Below are 19015 nucleotides of genomic sequence, written 5' to 3' on the forward strand. Positions count from 1 at the left end.
AGAAGTCTAAACGACCTTCAGTTCCCTTCATTTATCTCCTTAGTTAACATTTTTCTCAGGGTTTATGCCCTCGGTGGCTAGTTTTAAGTCTTTCTCAGTACAGCATGATGCTCATTTTGTAAATTATGGTGACCATTAGAGCAAAAATGGGTCAGGGCCAAGGGTCAAAGTGCTTCAGTGAAGCGCCACTCTCACACTGTAAACTACAAATATGTCCTGATCTAAGAGTCAGTACATTAATGTGAGTAAAACAACCTTCCCGACAGCGACAGCTCTCCAGGCACCCAGACGGTGACGGAGGAGTTCAGGCTGGAGTGGGACTCGGTGCTGGCAGGATTGGAGCAGGTCATCGTGGCGCGGATTGATGGCAGGGGGTCAGGGTTCAGAGGTCAAAGGTAACAGTTTTTGTTTTTTTTAGTAACAGAAGTTGTTTCAGTCCTTCCTGACCTCACAGGTCGTCTCTTTGTCTTTTGTCCTCTGGCAGTTTTTCACAGCAGAGGCTCGGCATAGCGGACATGGAGGACTACATAGCAGCTCTGAAGTACGTAACGCTGGTCTGCACGCCTTCATCCACCGTGGAGTACCATTTCTCTCTTAGACAGAGAAATCGTCAGAGCTTTGCAGATGACTCTGTGGTATTCTTGGGCGGGAAAACATAAACAAGATGCATACGAAGGACAGTTTGTTTATAACTAAAGTATTCAAAACAGTTAAAAAGCAAAGCAAAACGCTTAAATGATCTATAACAAGAAGCTTCTGAGTGCTGCTTTGTATTTTGTATATATTCATTTTGTTTTCTTTGTTATTTTTAAAATTATTTTAAGAAGTTTGAAGTTTGTAGTGCCATAAAACCCAAGGTCAGAGTGAAGTTAGAGGTCAGATGTGACACGATATTTGTAGGATATTCATAATTCTTTCCTAAATGTTGCTGATACAAACAAAGAAAGTTTGACCTTAATAAACTTGTCAGAGTTCCAAAGTAACGTAATATATTTAAAATCCTCCTGTTTGTCGTTCCCTACATGTCTATATGCTGTCAATACACGATATGGCAGTAAGAAACATTAATGATCACTTTGACTTTCAGCTCAATCTGTTGACCTTGAAGAAGAGGTCAGAGGTCAAATGTGATTTGAGATTTAAACCTTTATATTACTTTCTGTATTGACGACACACCAAACTTGTGAGAATCATAGTTTCTGGGTTCTAAGGCTTTTTGTCATTTTTCGACCAGTAAGTTGACCTTGAAGACCTCGATGGATGTAAGGCTAATTTTAATGACTTGTTAACATGAGTGCACCTTACTCGCCTACAGAGTTTTATCAAAATTCATTTAAACCTTAAGAGCTTTCATGTTTACAGACAGAATGAAGCACACTTGTAAATGCTACCGAAAACATAACTCCTTGGCCCGAAGCAACTAATTGAGTTTGTGAACAGAAGAAAATCAATCGAATCTCTGTTTCCAGTTTTCTGGATATAAAGGTGCTTGTTTTATGAGCTCTAAACATCTTTGAAATGGACATTTTAGAGCTTGTCACTGTTTCTTAAAGAAAATAAAACATTTAAATGGTCATTTTTACAACTGTTATACCTTTTATTGACCATATTATGGGAATACTGGAGGCCACACTGCTTGATGAGATGATTAGAATGAGGTCTGGTGTAAGTGATCTTTGTTCAAAACTTTGGGAGATGTAAAGGAAAAATTTATTTCTTTATGAATAGTAATATTTCTGGAAAACATATAATTTTGTATTCAAAAACTTCTCTCACGGCTTTGACCTTTGACCTTCCTTCTGGAGCTTCAGCCGAGTGTGTGATGTATGAAATGAAATATAAAGTTATAATTACCTCTCTTGCTTTCTGATACCCACTTCCTCTCCACTCGTTAAAAATAGCCGCTGTGTTTTTCAGTTTCCTGGCGGAGCGGCCGTTCATCGATCGCACTCGTGTTGGAGTCTTCGGCGAGGTTCGTCTCTCACGCCCTGACCTAACCCTGAATACACGTGTGATCGGTACAGTAACTGTAGTGGCTGCCCAGTCAAAACTCTGATTTCTGTTTCCTCCTCATCCAGTGAATTAATCCCACAAAAAAGAGGAAATGAGATTTTACAAAGAAAACATGGTGAAAATGTACTCTGCCATCATTAATTATAACAACTCAGTGAAGCTTCAGTCTGCCTATTTAAGAAGTAGAAACCACTGTGAATCCATTTCAGCCGCTTTGGTACAAAAAAAAAAGAGGTGCACTGGAGTATGGAGGGCTGTGGTGCCAAAATGAATTTATTTGATGTACTGAGGTAATTAAATTCCTCATTAAATTATAATTGAATCTAATAATAATTAATTAAAATAATAAATGCTGTATTAACTGTTTTAAATGAAATTACTTAATATTAATTATTTGTATATTTAAAAAATTTTTCATTTACAAATGTAATTATTTATTAATGACACCTTAAATGAATGATTTAATGATGTACTCAGTTAATTCATTTTGGCCCTTGTGGCCCTTCATTAGGAGGCAACATTTGTCATCGTGCATTTGTCATCCAGGAACTACTTACAGGTTCTGGCCATAGGAGACTTGTTTATGACCTGTACCAGGAGGAACAGGAGTTTCTCTTGGTCTGAGTAGTCTGGGTACCGCTGGCTAGCACATGAACGTCTGTGTGACCCTCCAAGGATACGCCTCCCCAAACCATCACTGCCAAACGGGCCACACTGGATGATGTTGAGCAGTGTATTTACTCTTTGAGCTACTTGTAATATAATGCTCCTGTTTTTAAACCCAGAACAGCCCACTAATACCACAAAAACCCAATTAAATTACACATTATTCCCTAAAATTTAGTTTTGTCTTTCTTTATTAGTTTGTTAAAGATATTTCAACAGTTCTTGCTGCCAGCTGCTCTTGCTGGAGACCATATATAAATGTAATGAAGTACAGATCCATGCAGAGACTGCCATTTTTTGATGCTGTGTAAACACGATAGAAACGTCCTGCTATTTTCTCGGTGCAAGTGACGCTCCTCTAATGTCTCCCCTGCAGGGCTACGGTGGCTACCTTGCGCTGATGATGCTGAAGTCGACAGAGAAGCTGATCAGCTGTGCAGCTGTTCGCGCTCCCATCACCGACTGGAGCATGTACGGTGAGCAGGAATTTGAATCCTCTTTAATACAACGCTCCAGAGACGCGGAAATATTTATTACTTCTGCTGCTGCTGCTGAACCCGTCTAGTCATTTCTCAGAACACAACATCTTTATCCCGCACAATCTTTTTCATGTGCACTGCCGGGTTAATGTCACTTTAATTATCCTTTGCGTTCGCTTTTGGGAATTCAGGGTTATTACATTTAAAGATGAAAAAGTTCTCGTCAGTTCTGGGAGGGAATGCTGGGCGTTAGCACTCCTGTACAGCTCAGGACTTCCTGCTGGCTGTGAGTAGAGTTTAATAGACTGAAGTGTTGCTGCAAAGCCTCTGCTTCAAAGAAAGCGTCTCTCTCTGTCTGTCTTCACTCGTAAAAAGCAGACTGTTCTTCCAGCATGAGTCAAAGAAGACTTTAACTTGTTTTTTGCCAATATGCTCGAATAATAAACTTCAAATGTGTCCTCTAACATAATGTGTGGCTTCTAGCTTATTCCAGTGCCACTGATCTGTCAGATCCTCCAGAAGATCCATGCAGCACTTATTGGTTTTATGTAAAGTTCTCAGGTTGTTGGTGACGTCATGTAACCTCTTTGATTTCCCTTTTCCCCTTCAGCCTCAGCCTTCTCAGAGAGATACTTCGGCTCACCTTCAACTGACGAGAGCAGATACCAAGTGAGCGTCTTCTGTCTTTTACCCACCTGCTTCTTTATTAACGGATGACTTAGATTCATTTCATTTTAGTCATAGTTTAAGCATTTAAACTCTTTTATTTTTATTCAACTAATTGTTGTAGCGTGAGCGTTCCTCCACACGGCATCTTATTTTCCTTTCCATCAAATGTGAAATGTGTCCATATGTCCGCTCGTCTCTTCCTCCCAAGCGTTTTCAAGAGAAACTGCAAGCACGTGAGGTGGTTGAGTCGTTTCCCGGCAGCTCAAATGTGTATGTCTGATTACTTCTGATTGGATTACTTCCAAACTCGTCCCGCCTTGCTCACAACTTCATAAGTTCTGATTGGATCTCGTCTCTCCAAAGTGTCCATCAGTTTTTGTTTAGTTATCATTTCTTAGTTAATAAAATTAACACTGCTAAGAAATTCAGCTAAATGCAACTGGATCTGGGAAGTTGGATGTCCCTCATCAGATATCGTGTCACGTTTGACCTCTGACCTCACATCTATGTTTCACATCTGCCTTTTTTAGGGGAAGTCAGAAAGTATTACATGCTTAAAGAAAGTAGAGTAAGCTGCATATACTGTAGTGTAGAGAGTGAAGTAAATATCTATCATGCTACCAGTATCTGATTTTTTACTGCACTACAAGCTGCTTAAAGTACTTTTAAAAATAACAAAGAAAACAAAATGAATGTATACAAAATACAGTACTGTTCCCTTAAAAGTAAATATTGCCCAGAGAGTGAGCCGGCTTGGCGGAGGTTTGTGCTCTCTGAGTGCTTCTTGTTATCATTAAATCCTTTATTTAAACAGGCAGTCTTATTGAGATCAACATCTCTTTTTGAAAAGACAGACCTGTGTACAAAAAACATATACAGAAATTGAGACACATTATACACACAAAAAAAGAAAAAGGTGTGCTGGGGTTGTTGCAGGGAGACAAAGACGACCCTTTAAAACGCTCCAGCGAAATCAGAGAATAGTTTTTTTTGTAGCTTGTTCCATTTATAGACAGCAATGTGTTTAAACAAGAAGCACAGCTGATGATAAAATGTCCTGTGACCTGACACCTTTATCTTTCTATCTTTACTGTGTTTAAACCGAGGCGTGGAGGTAAGCTGGCAGCCGTACAGGCTGCTTCATGCAGCTCAAATCTCTGAAACCAAGGAGAGTGCAAATTTAGAGCCACTTTAATGGGAAATGCAGCTGGCTGATGATGCAGGTGGCTGGGTGGGTTTCACATTTACCTGTTTGATTCCCAATCATTTCTAAAATTTTACAATATAGCAGAGGTTAGACAGCCAACACAAATTATACAGCTCCCATTTTTTAAAAGTAAAGAACAACCAGTAAAGAAGAAGAAAACATTTAGGAACAGAGAAATGCCATCCTAAAAAAAAAAACAAAATCACCCAGCTGTCCTCCAAGTGAAGGTTGCAGTCAGAGAGTGTTTTTCTTCCTAAGTGGGTTGCCTGTAACTGGGCCAGAGAGCTCTATTTTTGTGACTCTCGCAGCAGGAGGGGTGGTCTGCTTCAAAAGTCACCCAGAGAAGGAAATGTGGCACGATCTGATCAGACAATAATTAGCAGGGCATCATCACTCACCCAGTCCTCCGAGATGCAGAAACAGACGGGTGAGAAAACATGCCGTGGTTGATGGCTGGCTGCGGGTTTGAATTCCAGCTGGGAACAAAATGAATGACAGCAGTGAGACTGAGACATCCTGTAATATTAAAGCTTCGCCCTCCCAGAGCGATCGCTATCAGTCTGGCATCTTCGTTTAAAAAAATGTTTTTTGCTTAGTTTTTAAATATCTTAATCCAAAAAAAGCAAATCAAACAGCATGAAGGACAACAGACGGGATCATCACACTTAAAGTGGCTCACGTTACATCATGTGAGTCCAGCGCCTTTATTTCAGTGACTTTAATTCAAGCAGACTACATATATAACTCTAAGGTCGAGTTTTTCCAGGCTAAATAAATATAAGAAATGACCTCAGATGGAAACACGAGCACTCAGAGAGCTCAAGTCACCCTGAAGGACAAGGGCTACACTGAAACTTTTATTTTTATTATTACAGCATGCCGACGTCAATGTGTTACGCTGTCATTGTGCTGCTAACAGTGATATCAACATCAAATGTTTTTACTCAACCAAGGTACTCGTGTCCCCCAAGTCCTGGTATATTGTTGTGAAGTTTGAAGACGATACATAAAAAGTTGTGGATAATCTAAAGTTTTTACTGATATTCACATTCGGTGTGACCCTGACCTGATTTTCACTAAAATTAAATCAGCTTGAGCTGTTATTGGTAACTACCATCACACAACAATATCCTGAAAACTGTGGACGCTGGACTGCTAACAAACAGACAAACAAGGGGAGCTGATTGCATATTTCCTCGCTTCAGGGGGTGAAAAATACTGATGGCTGCCGGTTCTACCCCTCAGCCTCCTATTAGATTAAAAAGGCACCTGCAGCACAAATGCAGTGTAAAGGTCCAGTTTAGTGACTCTGATTAGCCAAGGTGAGGTCTTGCAGGCTTAACCTTCCTGTTACCGCATGTTTGGGCTCCAAGCCAGACTACAAACCAGTACTACTAGTTTCAGTCCCAAGACTGAATGAAAGAAGAAGGTTGTGTCAGGAAGGGATTCCAGTGTAAAATATGCACCTAATCAATAATGTGAACCATGGAATGACGTGGAAACTGTGCTACTGCTGGCTGAAGAGGGGAGGGGAAGGCATGTTCAGAGTAGGGATGGCACGATACCACTTTTTTATGTCCAATACCGATACCAATATCATAAATTTGGATATCTGCCGATACCGATATGAATCCGATACAGTGTGTTTTTTAATCAATAAAACAGTTTTTTAAATATCTTGCTGCATTTTGTATAAGTTTATACTCAAGTTTAAATAAACAACAACACTAAAGCTATTCTGTTATACCTGTATGTAAAAAATACACTGCACCCAAAATATTTCATAGTTCAGCAACACTGATCAATCTAATAAACTTAAACCTACTCCACCCTTCCTATTCTGGTATTTTAAAGAGTACTTAGCAGAAATGTTAAGCAACCTAACTAATAGGGTTGCAAAATTCCAGAAAAAAAAATAGGGAACCACCCACCCTCCACCTCATGATGCTTAATCGACGTAATGAACTTTAATTTGATGCAGGGTGGAAAAAAAATGCACAGAAATAAATTATTTTTCAAGAATAATTAAATAGATTCAACATCTTTCTTCAACAGAACTGCAGACTGCACAGATGGTACCTTCCCAAAGGAAAAAGTACTACAGCTTACTAGGGTATATTAGACTTAACAGTTACTATATACAGTAATGGACTTCTATACATTTTACATCAGATTAACACTTTGGGTGTAAGAGTCAGATAATTATTTATTAAAAGCTAGACATTTTAAATGAGAATAAGAAAGAAAAGTATGTCTTTGTGCCCCCTTTTCCCTGTTCATGCCCTATCGGCCCCCCTGGCTAAACTTTGCTAGATCCGCCCCTGCACAGTTACCAGCCGTCAGCTATATAGAAAAGGATCCTGGTGTTGAAAGTAATATTAAATAAATTCTAACAACAGCTTATCAAGGTTAAACGTGCTGTTGTTCAGCCGCTGGTTTCCTCTTTCTGGTGCAAAGTGGGCCAAAAACAAAGAAGAGAGACGGACTCGCGACAGAAAAGCAGATCAGCTAATCATTAAGCAGTTTCATGATTGAAGTAGCAACAGGAGAGGGAGAGAGAAGAGGCAGTCGCTCCATATATCGGTTGTTAAGCTTAACATGGGAATGCTTTACAAACATTCAGAGATGAACTTACACACTTGCTTTACTTCTCTCTGGGATAACTTCCTCGGAGATGAAATGCTGCTCCGCTCTATCATGTGATGCACACTGCTCCGATGTGCTACGGTTATGAGCCGAGTTACGCCGTGTCGCAAGTTTTGTGAGGTGCTTTTTTGATATTTAATGGATCGATTACATTTTTTATTTCTCTCCGATATCCGATCCAGTAATTTACATCAGTATCGGACCGATACCGATACGTAATATCGGCTCGGTCCATCTCTAGTTCAGAGGCAGTTAAAGAGAAGGAAAAGCAGGAGCGCCGGAGTGAGAGGAAGACCTCAGAGGAGGTTCTTATAGTGAAGGATGGGCTGGTGTGACAGAGGAGGATGCCAGGCATAGCGTGAGATAGATGATCCAAAGTGGCGACCCCTTGAAGGAGCAGCTCAAAGAAGAAGTATGAGACTGAGAAGTTATTAAAAGAAAAAAAGAGACAAATAACCCATCATGCAGTTGTCATGCAGGGGGAAACAGGGCAGTTTGTCGCCTATAAACGTGCTTTTTATTACTGTAAAGGTAAACATTTAAAAAAGTTGAATGGAGATGGATGCGCTTACTAGAGGAATGACAGGTTTGGCACGTCTACGTTCGTATAATTTTTCATCAAGAAGATGGTTACTTGCTTTAATAATGTAGTGATTTACTGGAAATATACTGGAAATCTAGTGATTTCCAGTATATTTAGCTTAAAGCTTCTGTTTACTGCTTAACTAATTCAGAGTCACGAGGGATCTGGAGCAGGGTAGACCCCAGATAGATGGACAGAGAAACATCTCACTCTCACATCCTCACCTAGAATCACCAATTAATCTAACATGCCTTTAGACTGTGAGATGAAGCCAAGCTTGCACAGGGAGAGCATCAGCCAACAAGAAAAAAATTAGCTTCTTATATATTTTTTCCTGTTAATGATCTTACAATCCGCCTCCTCAAGTGGAAACTTCACGATTAACTTTTCTTACACTTTTGACACTTCAATCAAATGATGCTTGTAATGTTATGACCTGATGTTAATGCGACAAATAATTTGATTTGTGTCCAATCTTCAGGCTTCCAAAGTGCTGTCCGGCATGAAAAATCTGGGAGGAACTCTATTCCTGGTCCACGGCACTGCTGACGGTATGCACATTTCCTTCATCCTCCTCACAGAACAGCAGAAACGGAGGATGTAATTTGACTTCATTTCACAATAACATTGTAGTAATGTGGGCTACTGAAGGTAGGCGTGAGTCTCACGAGCCTCTCTGCTATGCTGAGCTTTAAAACTTGACCTTGGCGAGTGCGGCACCTTTTATCCAGCGGTGGAATTAACCTCTCCGACACTTATTTGCATGCCCTGTTTTTTTGTGTCTCGGCAGCCAATGTTCACTTCCAGCACTCGGCCGAGCTCATCAAGCACTTAATAAAGATAGGAGCCAACTACACTATGCAGGTAAACACTCGGCTCTTACAAAGAGTCTTTGCAAACAGCAGCTGTGGCTTTTAATTAAAATGGGTCATTCTCCATTATGTATCAGTGCACTGTTATGCAGAGTCTTTATTTACTCCAGTGTGGCACAGGAGATTTGCAGTCCTGTACTTGAGTTCTAAACTTCATTGTAAAAGTGTGACTTTTAGGAATTTTTTTAATATTTAAAAACTCACTTTACCCCACTTTAAAGGTACTTATGAAGAGCCATCATTCAATAAATAGCTTTAGTTTTGCTGATTACCTTATCACAGCTTAGCATAGCATGGTCACAGCTGGTCCATTTTTCACTTAAACATGTTTTAAAAACCTCTCTGTGCCAAACTTCACTGAAAAAAATGTGTTTTGTGACAATACTCTAAAACGGTTAAGTTTTGGAAAATATGCTAACAAACCTGTAAACATGTTGCTTTTATGCTTATAGTAAAAAATATATATAATTAAAAACGTAACTAATGAGTAAACTTTAGAGATGCTGCTAGGTGGGTATTGCTGCCATTTGACTGACATTTGCTTCTGTTTCCAGTGTTTGAATTAAGCTAAGGTAAGATAGCATATAAGCTAGCAAAGGTAGCATATTTCTTAAACAGTGATGCATATCATCTGTTAACAAGCAATTCAATCATATTTACCTAAGTACAGCTGCAAATACTGTAAACCATCTCTTCCACAGTCTTACAGTGTCAGTAAAAATCCACCTTTGCTTTGGTTGCTGGAAAATTGCGACCTGTCGTCTGTAGTTTTTCGCATTAGCAAATTCTTGCCAGCTATTCGCTGAGCAGTTGTCAAACCAAAGAGTAAACGCTGCACTTTCTGTGACATAGTGTGGTGATGTGGTAAAACAAACTTTTACTTGGACATTCTCCATTTCCAGTTTGCGTTACACTCTTCAGTTTGACAGTCAGTGAATAGTTGAGGAGTGCAGTAATTTCCCAGCAACCAAAGCAATCACAAGGAGGTTTTGGTGCAGCAACTTCTTTGTAACCAGTTTCATCTGGTGATAGCCAGCAATCACTCTAAAAGCCCAGACTCAAATCTAAGTATCTCCCCAGAAAGTAGAGGAACCTGATTTTCTCTGATACACAGATTTGCTCCTAGTTTTTCCACAGACAGATAAACAGATAAAAGCTTCTCACATATCTTGTTTCAAAGTGAGCTACGAGATAGGAGTAGGCAGATTGATCCAGATGTTGACAGTATTGATACTAAAGCTGGTATTGGTATCGGATACTAGCACGATTGGATTGATGCTCTCGTTTCTTTGTCTCGTCTAAATTCCGCGCTTTGCTCCTGTTCATCAAGAAAGCAGCAACACTTTAAGCTGTTAAATTCTGAGCACTCAGAGGATTTATTTGTTGGATATCTGCAGTCCAGTCACTATAAAGCAAGGAGACTCAAGGACAGACATTTCTATTGTGGTCAAAACCTTGAGCACATTCGAGTAAAGTGAACCTTGAGTGAAGAAAGTGAAGAATAAAACTTAAAGCTCACTACAAGAATTTTTCCAGAGGTTGCTCAGATGTTTCATTCGGACAGAGTGTTTTAAATTCTCTCCTCTTTCTGGGCCAGATCTTCCCAGATGAAGGCCACTTCCTGTCAAGACGCAGCCAGATTCAGCTGACTCACTCCCTAATTGGATATTTCAGAGGATGTCTCCTCGATGCGTCATCGTTACTCAACCAACGGGAGGACGAGTGAGAGGGAACGGGCTCACTACTGTTTCTGAGCGTGTGTGTGTGTGTGTTTTATACCTGTAGCACAATGTTTGACAGACAGGAAAAGCTTCTTATTGACATATCAGAATAGTCTGTGTCACCTCAGTAGAAATAAGTTTTCACCTGCTGTCAGAGGTTGTCGGTGACTGTCCCTGGATTTATCACCTCTTTCTTTTTTTTTGTCCTGGTGGCACAAACAAGCCTGTGAAAGAAGCATTTAGAACTGTTCAAGCTTCAAACTGTGAGAAAACTGTGAGATCTTGTTGGAGTTGTTAATTGGAGTTCAAATATAATTGAGAAATTGCATTTTTTTTTAACCTTTAAGGTTTAGATTAGTTTAAAATCTGTGAATCCTTGTTGCCTAGAGTTTAACGGCTGATTCAGAAACCTGTTGTTCAAGGTGTGATTGAGACGTTCCTCCGTCAAAACAACTTAAACGGTCCATGTATTCAAATATCACCAACCAACACAAAAACCAACTCCTTTTTCCAGTTTATTCCTGATCATTAGTAGAGGAGGAGCTGTTTGAGGCAGTGTCCCAGTGAGGTAGATGTGTTAAAATACAGCTAATGCTACAGTCACACCAGGGAAAACAACAGCAACAAGTGGACGTCCAATCTTGTTGCCTTTTAAATTATTGCTTTAACTTCGGTGCGTCGAGGCAGTGATGAAACTGTAAGGTGTTTATCTTACGGTTTAAGGCGCCTTGAGGCAACTATTGTTGTCATTTGGCGCTATATAAATAAACCTGAATTAAATGGCAGTGTGATGGAGTCGATCTGCTTTCAGTCTGATTAATTGGGGTCATGTTGACAGTTTGAATTTGTGAGAATACAGCCGTAAAGGCTGATAAATCAGATAAAATCAAAGATCTTTTGCCAACTACATGCACAGAAACTCACACCAGTTACAACATCACAGATTTGAAACAGAAATTCCTCCACAGATAGTAACATAGGGGCTTTTTTATTTTTAAACAATACAACCAGTTGAGTTGAGCCTCTTGTTGCAAAGCATCTCAGCGTTGTACCAGGACTTACTGCAACTTGTTGGCAATCAATCTGAGAGCGATTGCAGTCGGTCAAAAGGCAGCCTGCAAGTGTTTGGAGACAATCATCACAGTTTGTGCTTTGGTGTCATGGAATCATTACACTTTTTATTAGCAGTGTTGGTGGATATGAAACTCATTTTTACGAAACGAAGGGACTCGAACCCTCAATTTCCTGATCCGAAGTTTGACACCTTATCCATTAGGAAAGTGGTCACACACTGAAGCACAGACTTACTTCTGGTATGGTTTGTAAAGACGGGACTCTTGGCTCACACCTTGCATCAACTGTTGTGTCTTTCTCAAAATATTAAAGCATAATGATACCAACGATACCAACCTGACCCAGAGGTCAAGAATCTTCCAGAGCTGAGAGGATAAAAAAGTAGAAAAACATCAGTTTTATAGATAAAGCCATGATTAAAAACCCGACTTCAAGGGCGTTTTCAGGTCATGTTGTTACCTTCTTTTTCCTTTTGATGCACGTCTCATTTCCCCGGGTGTTTGTGATGCTATCCTGTGGATTATTTATGTGGGGGCAGCTTACAAAGTTTGACTCATCAAGCTTATAGACAGCAATAGTGCTAAACAGATGTACGACAGTTACAAGATCTTTTTTTAAGCACGCTATGTTTCCTTGTCCTTACTGAAACAGAGAGTTATTTATTTATTTATTACATCTAAGAGTAGATATTTACCATTTCACACCAGTTTTTTTGGTGTTGTGCAGGTGTGGAGGAGCTTAATAGCTACTCATAGTTTGGCCTGGACTACATTTCAGGACAGCCTACTTTGGTTTAATTTTTCTCATGGGTATTTGAGCAGCTCTGTTGCAGGTTAAATTGTGACATTTGGCTTATAATGTATATTTTATGCTGTAATTTCTTTTTTTTTTTAGGTAGCTGCAGGCCGTTCTGTTTTTGTATATTTAAGTATGTGGTCCAAAACTTGGTTTAGAATCACCTTTGACTGATTAGGTGCCAGAAGTTTTCACTGTATTTGGTTCTGTTGTTCTCCAACTTCAGTTTATGCATTTCCAGCTGCTTCAAGTCTTTTCTTAAGTAAATACATCGTGGTTGTAGTGTTATCCAGAAAACACTGCAATAAAAGCATAATAAATGTTATGCCAATACGACGCCCGAGAGCGCTCCTCGCTGTGATTACGGCTCTGAGAGCGATTCCCACAATTACCGCTCGGCCGCTCACAAGTGGCATCAATCACAGAGACGAGCATCCTCGGCGAGGTTCATCTCCACGCGAGGATAAAAACCATTGCAGGAGTTGGCGTGCGTCGGGGGTGAAAAATCCCCCCAGTGCTTGGCTTGCAGGTAGTTGCCATGACAACTGTTTTGGTAGCCCAGGATACGGCCACTCTCATAATTCATTCAGAGATGAGCGCTTTGCATCGCGGAGCGAGCGGCTGCTGATGCAACATACTCAAAGCCATATGTATCTGTGCTTTGTAACATGGAGTCCGTGAGGGGATGGATTTTGTTCTGGGGAGGGTGGGAGGGAGGGGGGCAATGTGGATGTGGGATGAGTGATGAGAAGCTTATTGTAAATTTTTTTGCTGTTTTAATATTAAAGAATGATGAAGAAGTCATGTTTGAGCTGTGAGAGTTTCTTTGTTAAACACAGGAACACCTCGGATCTCAGTTAGGCTCATAAGCATGGACTGTATACGAAAGATGCAAGGCAACAAGTTAAATCAACACAAAAAGTGTCCAAAAGTTGATTCTGTTCATCTGGACGTAACGTTTTGTGGGAGAACTGTACAGTACAATGTACTGTTTATAAGATTGGGGAAACCTGCAGTCATCTGAGACTGAAGAAGTCACTTGGATGAGTGACGAAACATTTCACCCACAAAATGCTACGTCCAGATAAACAGAATCAACTTTTGGAGATTTACTTACCTGGATGATTGAGCATGCATCAAGACGAACACAAAAAGTGGTTAAGCCTGAATTCTCGCTAATGTCCAGCAGGGGGTGCCTGGCTGGATAAAAGCCTAAGATCTCAGCCACAAGGTGTAGAGGCTGCTTAACAACCTTCAGTCGCTAGGGAAAGATGTACAGTATATTTGCAAGAAGCTGCTGCAGTTTGCTGACAGTTGCCAGGATATCAGCTGCAGAGAGATGCAGTTTGCACTCGACATTCACTCTGAGCTGTAGTGAAACTTGAAAACCAACTTTCCAATTGGTAGATGACCTTTACACGTGTGAAACTAAAGTCTCGCAAGTTTAACGTCTTACTGAATACAACATGATACTCAGTAAATTATTTAAATTATCTGTTCTGGTTCAGAAGGAAATAGGAAGTACATGCTCATTGGCTAACACAAGTTAGTCAATGAGGAGTGAGCAGTGTTGCTCTGTCAGATCTCCTCCATGCTTATGATATCTTGAATTAAAGTAAGCACCCACAGCTGGAGCTCACTGATAAATCACTGGCCAAGGCCATCTTTTATATACACTCTCTGATAATTAGGCCTTTATAAGTCTTACAAGATGGTTATTTTTATATTTGTGTTTAACTGCGGTACCTTACATTTTGTGGTATTCCTTTACTAAGCTTTTATTGTTCTAACTACCGTATCTAAAGTAAGACCAATGTCTTACTAAGGTCTATAAATATATTATTATTGAGTTAAGAATAGTGTTCATAGCTCTCTCCTCCAGAGCAGAGATTGTTTTCATATGCATCAGGGGACACTCGGCGTCTTCAGTAGCATCATACACATAATTCCTGCTGTCATTTCAGAGTCATTCATGAACATGTCCGCAGTGTTTCCCAGCCTCATCGTCTCCTGTCCTCCATCCTCTAACCCACATTCCTCAAGCAACAAGTAGGTTCTCGTATTTTCTGTGTAAAGTGTCTGTTTGGCATTAAAGTTACAACAGCTGTCTTAACTTTCAGCATGAGTTGATATTTTAAATGTAGACACAGGTAAAAACAGCAGACTTGTTGTCCACAGGCATCAGTTTTCCACCAGTGTGTAGTTAAATCAAGCTTTCCTTTGTTAACTTCTTGGGCCTTTGTACCTGAATAATTTCCTCCCTTCATTTGCAGCCAAAGTAGTGTACAGTCAGCATTTTTTCGGTAGAAATGATTAGTGGCTGTTGTGCACAAATCAGCAGCATTTCCCTATAGACCACTTCAGGTCTCGGCTCAGTAGCAGAGCCTGAAGATTAGTCAGGAACTCGATGTGAAGCCTCCACCCATCGGTCACTGCTATGACTGAAAATGGTGCCACATTTGGCTTTACAACCTAGAGAAGTGCACCTCTTATAAAAATTCAGACATGAGCTGTGGGGGGGTGAAAAAGCTTTGTGAACATAATAAATTAGCAACAACATAGTTGCCTTTAAATTTTCATTTTTTTTCTTATAAAAATGACACAAAGCAACTGTGAACTTCACATATAGAGTATAACTTATGCAAAATGTGGTTAGTTTGCACTAATGAGACTGGGCTTTACATATGTGCTACTTTCTCTGGATATATTTGTTGCACAGCAAGGTAAATTTGGCACATTTTATATTTACATGACCTTGCTGGCGTTGGCCTGTTGATGTGGCACTAAACCTATTTCCAACAGCTGTTTGTCCAGCTGCTGCCTCCTGAAATCCAGTCATTTTCTTAAGCTGGGTGCACACAGGACAGCTGATTCTCAGACTTGAAGGATGGACAGCATTGTCTTTAGATGTTTGACATCACAGAGTTGGCTGCTGCAATGGACTCTGGACACAGTTTGTGGACAAATTTAAATGTAGACAGTGTCACGAGGACCATCTCACAGTGTGACTGCTGCTACAATCTGTTGGTCCTTGCCCAGTAAGAGAGGTTCATAGTTGGTGAACAAAGATAACCTGGGGAGAAAAAAAAGTCCATCAAGCAGTGATCCAGCTTGAAATGGCAACTTAATACTGGCAAAACAAAGTTGAACAGATTAGAAAGAGTGGAACCCCCTGCTCTTATACACTGTTGCGATTTAGGAATGTTGGTAACAAGAAACAATTGTATTGATATATTTGATAATGCTGCCAAAATGGTGATCTGTCACTGAGTAAAAGAGACCTTGCTGTAAAGTAACAGAGCTACCACTGCACCACCAGTTCATCATCCATATTCTGCTTCTTATCTGGGTCCAAGTCATGGCGGCTGCAGCCTAAGCAGAGATGGACCAGGCTTCCCTTTCTCCAGCCACGTACTCCAACTCACCTGGAGGAACATCGAGGAGTTGCCAGGCAAGCTAAGAGACATAAATGAGCCCTGGTTCTGCCCCTGGGTTTCTGTCCTGTAGAGAACACATCATCTAGGAGGCGACCTAGTCAGATGCCCAGATGCTCCTTTTCAATTTGGAGGAGCAGTGGCAGTACCCTGAGTCTGAATGACTGAACTTTTTACCCTATCTCTAAAGGAGAACTCTGTTCTGCCGCTTCTATCTGCTGTCTCCAATATCACGACCATAGGTGAGGGTAGGGATGTAGATCGACCCCAATTTATCAGTCTCTCGCTCCCCTCTCCTTTCAGTCATGAACAAGACCCCAAGATACTTAAACTTCTCCAGTTGAACCAGCAACTCGTCCCTCACCCAGAGTGGACTCTCCACCTTGTTCCAGTGTTCTACCAAAAAACTGATATCCGGTATTAAAACATATTGAATGGCTTGTTGCCCTTGAATATATCAAACACGTGCCAAACATGTTTCTCATGAATGATATCAAGTCATTTTGAGCCAAAAAGAACAATCCTGTTACAAAGTAGGAGGTGCAATCAGTTTTTGCCAAAGAGTCTTATAGGTATCCTTTATTTATGCAGGTAAAAGTGTAATTGATGTTAAAAATGATCTGACCAAGAGGGCAACAGAAATTGCAACTAATATAACAGTTCTGTACATATATTGTAATTTTTCCACATATATATATATATAACCCTTTGTAATTCCTGTTATCTACTGTCATTTATTAATATAAGCAAGGAATTAATTCAGTTCAATTCAGTTGCATTTATGTTGTATAGTAAAGAGCCTACAATAATAATAGGAACAATTTCACATAGAAACATTGGAAAACACCTTCTGACCACCACCAGCTGAGAGCAATGGCCTCAAACTCAAGCCAACAGAATCACATCCTCTGCAAAAAACCGAAGATGAGGTCCTGAGGCCATGGACACATTCCTCCACTTGGTTCTGCCTAGCAATTGTACCCATAACCAATTCTTCCCTTGTCAGAAATTTAGAGGACCATCTCAGAAGTGCTGATCAATAACATACCAAACTGAACAGATGGAATTAAAACATAAAAAATTTGGGGTTTTTAGTTAAACAGGGAGAGCATCTAGTTGAGCATTGGCAGAGGAAACTCGTTTGAAAGACGTGTCCTCCAACTTAATCAGAGAAGGGCTTATTGAAACAAATCACAGTTATGTTTGTGCAGTCTGCATGCATCAAACCATAATATCCATAAATTGCTCACATCACAGCATGTATGCACTCTTACAGGTGTTGAAGGCCACTATTGTAAACTCTATTGTATTTCCACCAGCTCCAAAAAAGGTTGTAGAAGGTTGATTTCAGTGTCCTGATTGTCCTTATTTAAGTATTTTTGAGCTGCTGAAACCTAACCTATCAAATATCATCTTGCAGTTCTCTCTTCTGTTCAAACTTGCTATAATCTGTCCTCATTTGACACTCGCAGCAGCAAACGTCAATACTTTATCCATCTGTGCACGACCAGGCTGCAGCCTGTCCCGACCCTGCTGTGATTATTTATTGATATCAGCACCTTGTAATTTCCTTTTTTTGCCATATTGAGCAGGTGTGTTTGTGTGGCAGCCTGAAACCCTGACAGATGTGATTTAGGGCCTCGCGGCCACGTCGAGAAAGAGCGAGTAACAGTAAAAGTTGGTGGACTGTGGCAGCAGACTTATGAAATCCAGGAGAAAAGAACATTTATCTTTCTCTCTCAGCCCTCTGTGACCTTTATAAATCCCCCGTCCGCGCTGTGCCTACACTCCACTCAAATTGAGCCTTAATTACATTAAAGCAATTACAGAGCGCCTCATCCACTGAGGAAGGGAGGAGAAGCTGCAGCGGAAACTTCAGAAGATGTAAGTTAAGTTCGTCTCTGGTGGTTCAGCAGAAAATTTATAAAGACCAAAAGACAAAACACTTTGTACTGCAAGAAATGAGGAATTGAGCCTTGCTTTGACAGTTTTAGAGTACAAAATCTGCAGAGGGGTGACCGCAGAGGTCACATGTCTGTACAGTGTAAAACCACATGAGCAAATTTAGACCTGTGAAAACAAACAGACATGTTTCAGTTTGCTTTAAATGTTAAATGGTTACTTTGAGGTAATAGTAGCTCACTAATATAAAATGCTGCTTTTGATTAATCCATCCTGATTAAATGCATACATTTAAAAATAAAGTACGGTGCAAAAGTCTGTTCTGCGTAAAGTCACCCCACACTGACATCTAGTGGTGGACCACCCACATTATAACCCAGAAGCCAAATACAGCCATTGAAAGGTTTAGTGAAAATTTTAGTGTTGTTATCTTACGGTTAGTTATGTAGTTACAGGAAATTAACAAAATATTCATTTCTATTGGTAGAATAGAAAATGTTTAAAATTTATGGATCTGAATGGGATTTTTTTTAACCTTTCCATTGTTTGCTCTTTCCTACACCTCTTATCAAACTCTCTTTTTATCTTTGCGTCACTTATACTTTGAACTTGATCTTTTTCTTTTTTTTTTTAAAGAATGACATATTATTCTATAAAATAAATACCATCTTCAGGTGTCATTTGATCTAAAAATGTGTAATAGGATCCCGATTATTGTACAGCCTGTTCAAAAGCCATTTTATTGGACCAGAAAGTTTCAACATTTCCTAAGAAGGGTTTTTTATTGGTCTATTAAACCAGTACTGTAATAATTAATCTGCATATGAACATATACTATTAGGCACACATTATGGTTTTATAACTTCCTTTTCCTTTTTTTTTAGTGCCTGGCTTCTAAACCTTTATTATAGATCTGCATCATAGAGTTTTAATAAAGTGTTGATGAGGACAAGC

The 19015-nt window shown here is 40.0% G+C and overlaps 1 protein-coding gene across 2 annotated transcripts in view; it reads left to right on the plus strand.

Annotated features, from left to right (window-relative positions):
* LOC146361240 (inactive dipeptidyl peptidase 10-like) overlaps positions 1 to 13529 on the plus strand; it is a 116329-nt gene extending 102800 nt beyond the window's left edge. For both annotated transcript variants that reach the window (XM_084922686.1, XM_084922687.1), the window contains exons 20-27: positions 267 to 395; positions 485 to 541; positions 1918 to 1972; positions 3056 to 3155; positions 3769 to 3827; positions 8745 to 8814; positions 9054 to 9127; positions 10733 to 13529. In XM_084922686.1, the coding sequence (XP_084778812.1) occupies positions 267 to 395; positions 485 to 541; positions 1918 to 1972; positions 3056 to 3155; positions 3769 to 3827; positions 8745 to 8814; positions 9054 to 9127; positions 10733 to 10861 (673 nt within the window). In that variant the 3' untranslated portion in view covers positions 10862 to 13529. The remainder of the gene's footprint in view (positions 1 to 266; positions 396 to 484; positions 542 to 1917; positions 1973 to 3055; positions 3156 to 3768; positions 3828 to 8744; positions 8815 to 9053; positions 9128 to 10732) is intronic.
* Positions 13530 to 19015: the final 5486 nt, after the last annotated feature.

The sequence above is a fragment of the Perissodus microlepis genome, chromosome 23 (genome assembly GCF_051167445.1).
Source record: "Perissodus microlepis isolate ML-2025 ecotype Zambia chromosome 23, ASM5116744v1, whole genome shotgun sequence".
NCBI lineage: Eukaryota > Metazoa > Chordata > Actinopteri > Cichliformes > Cichlidae > Perissodus > Perissodus microlepis.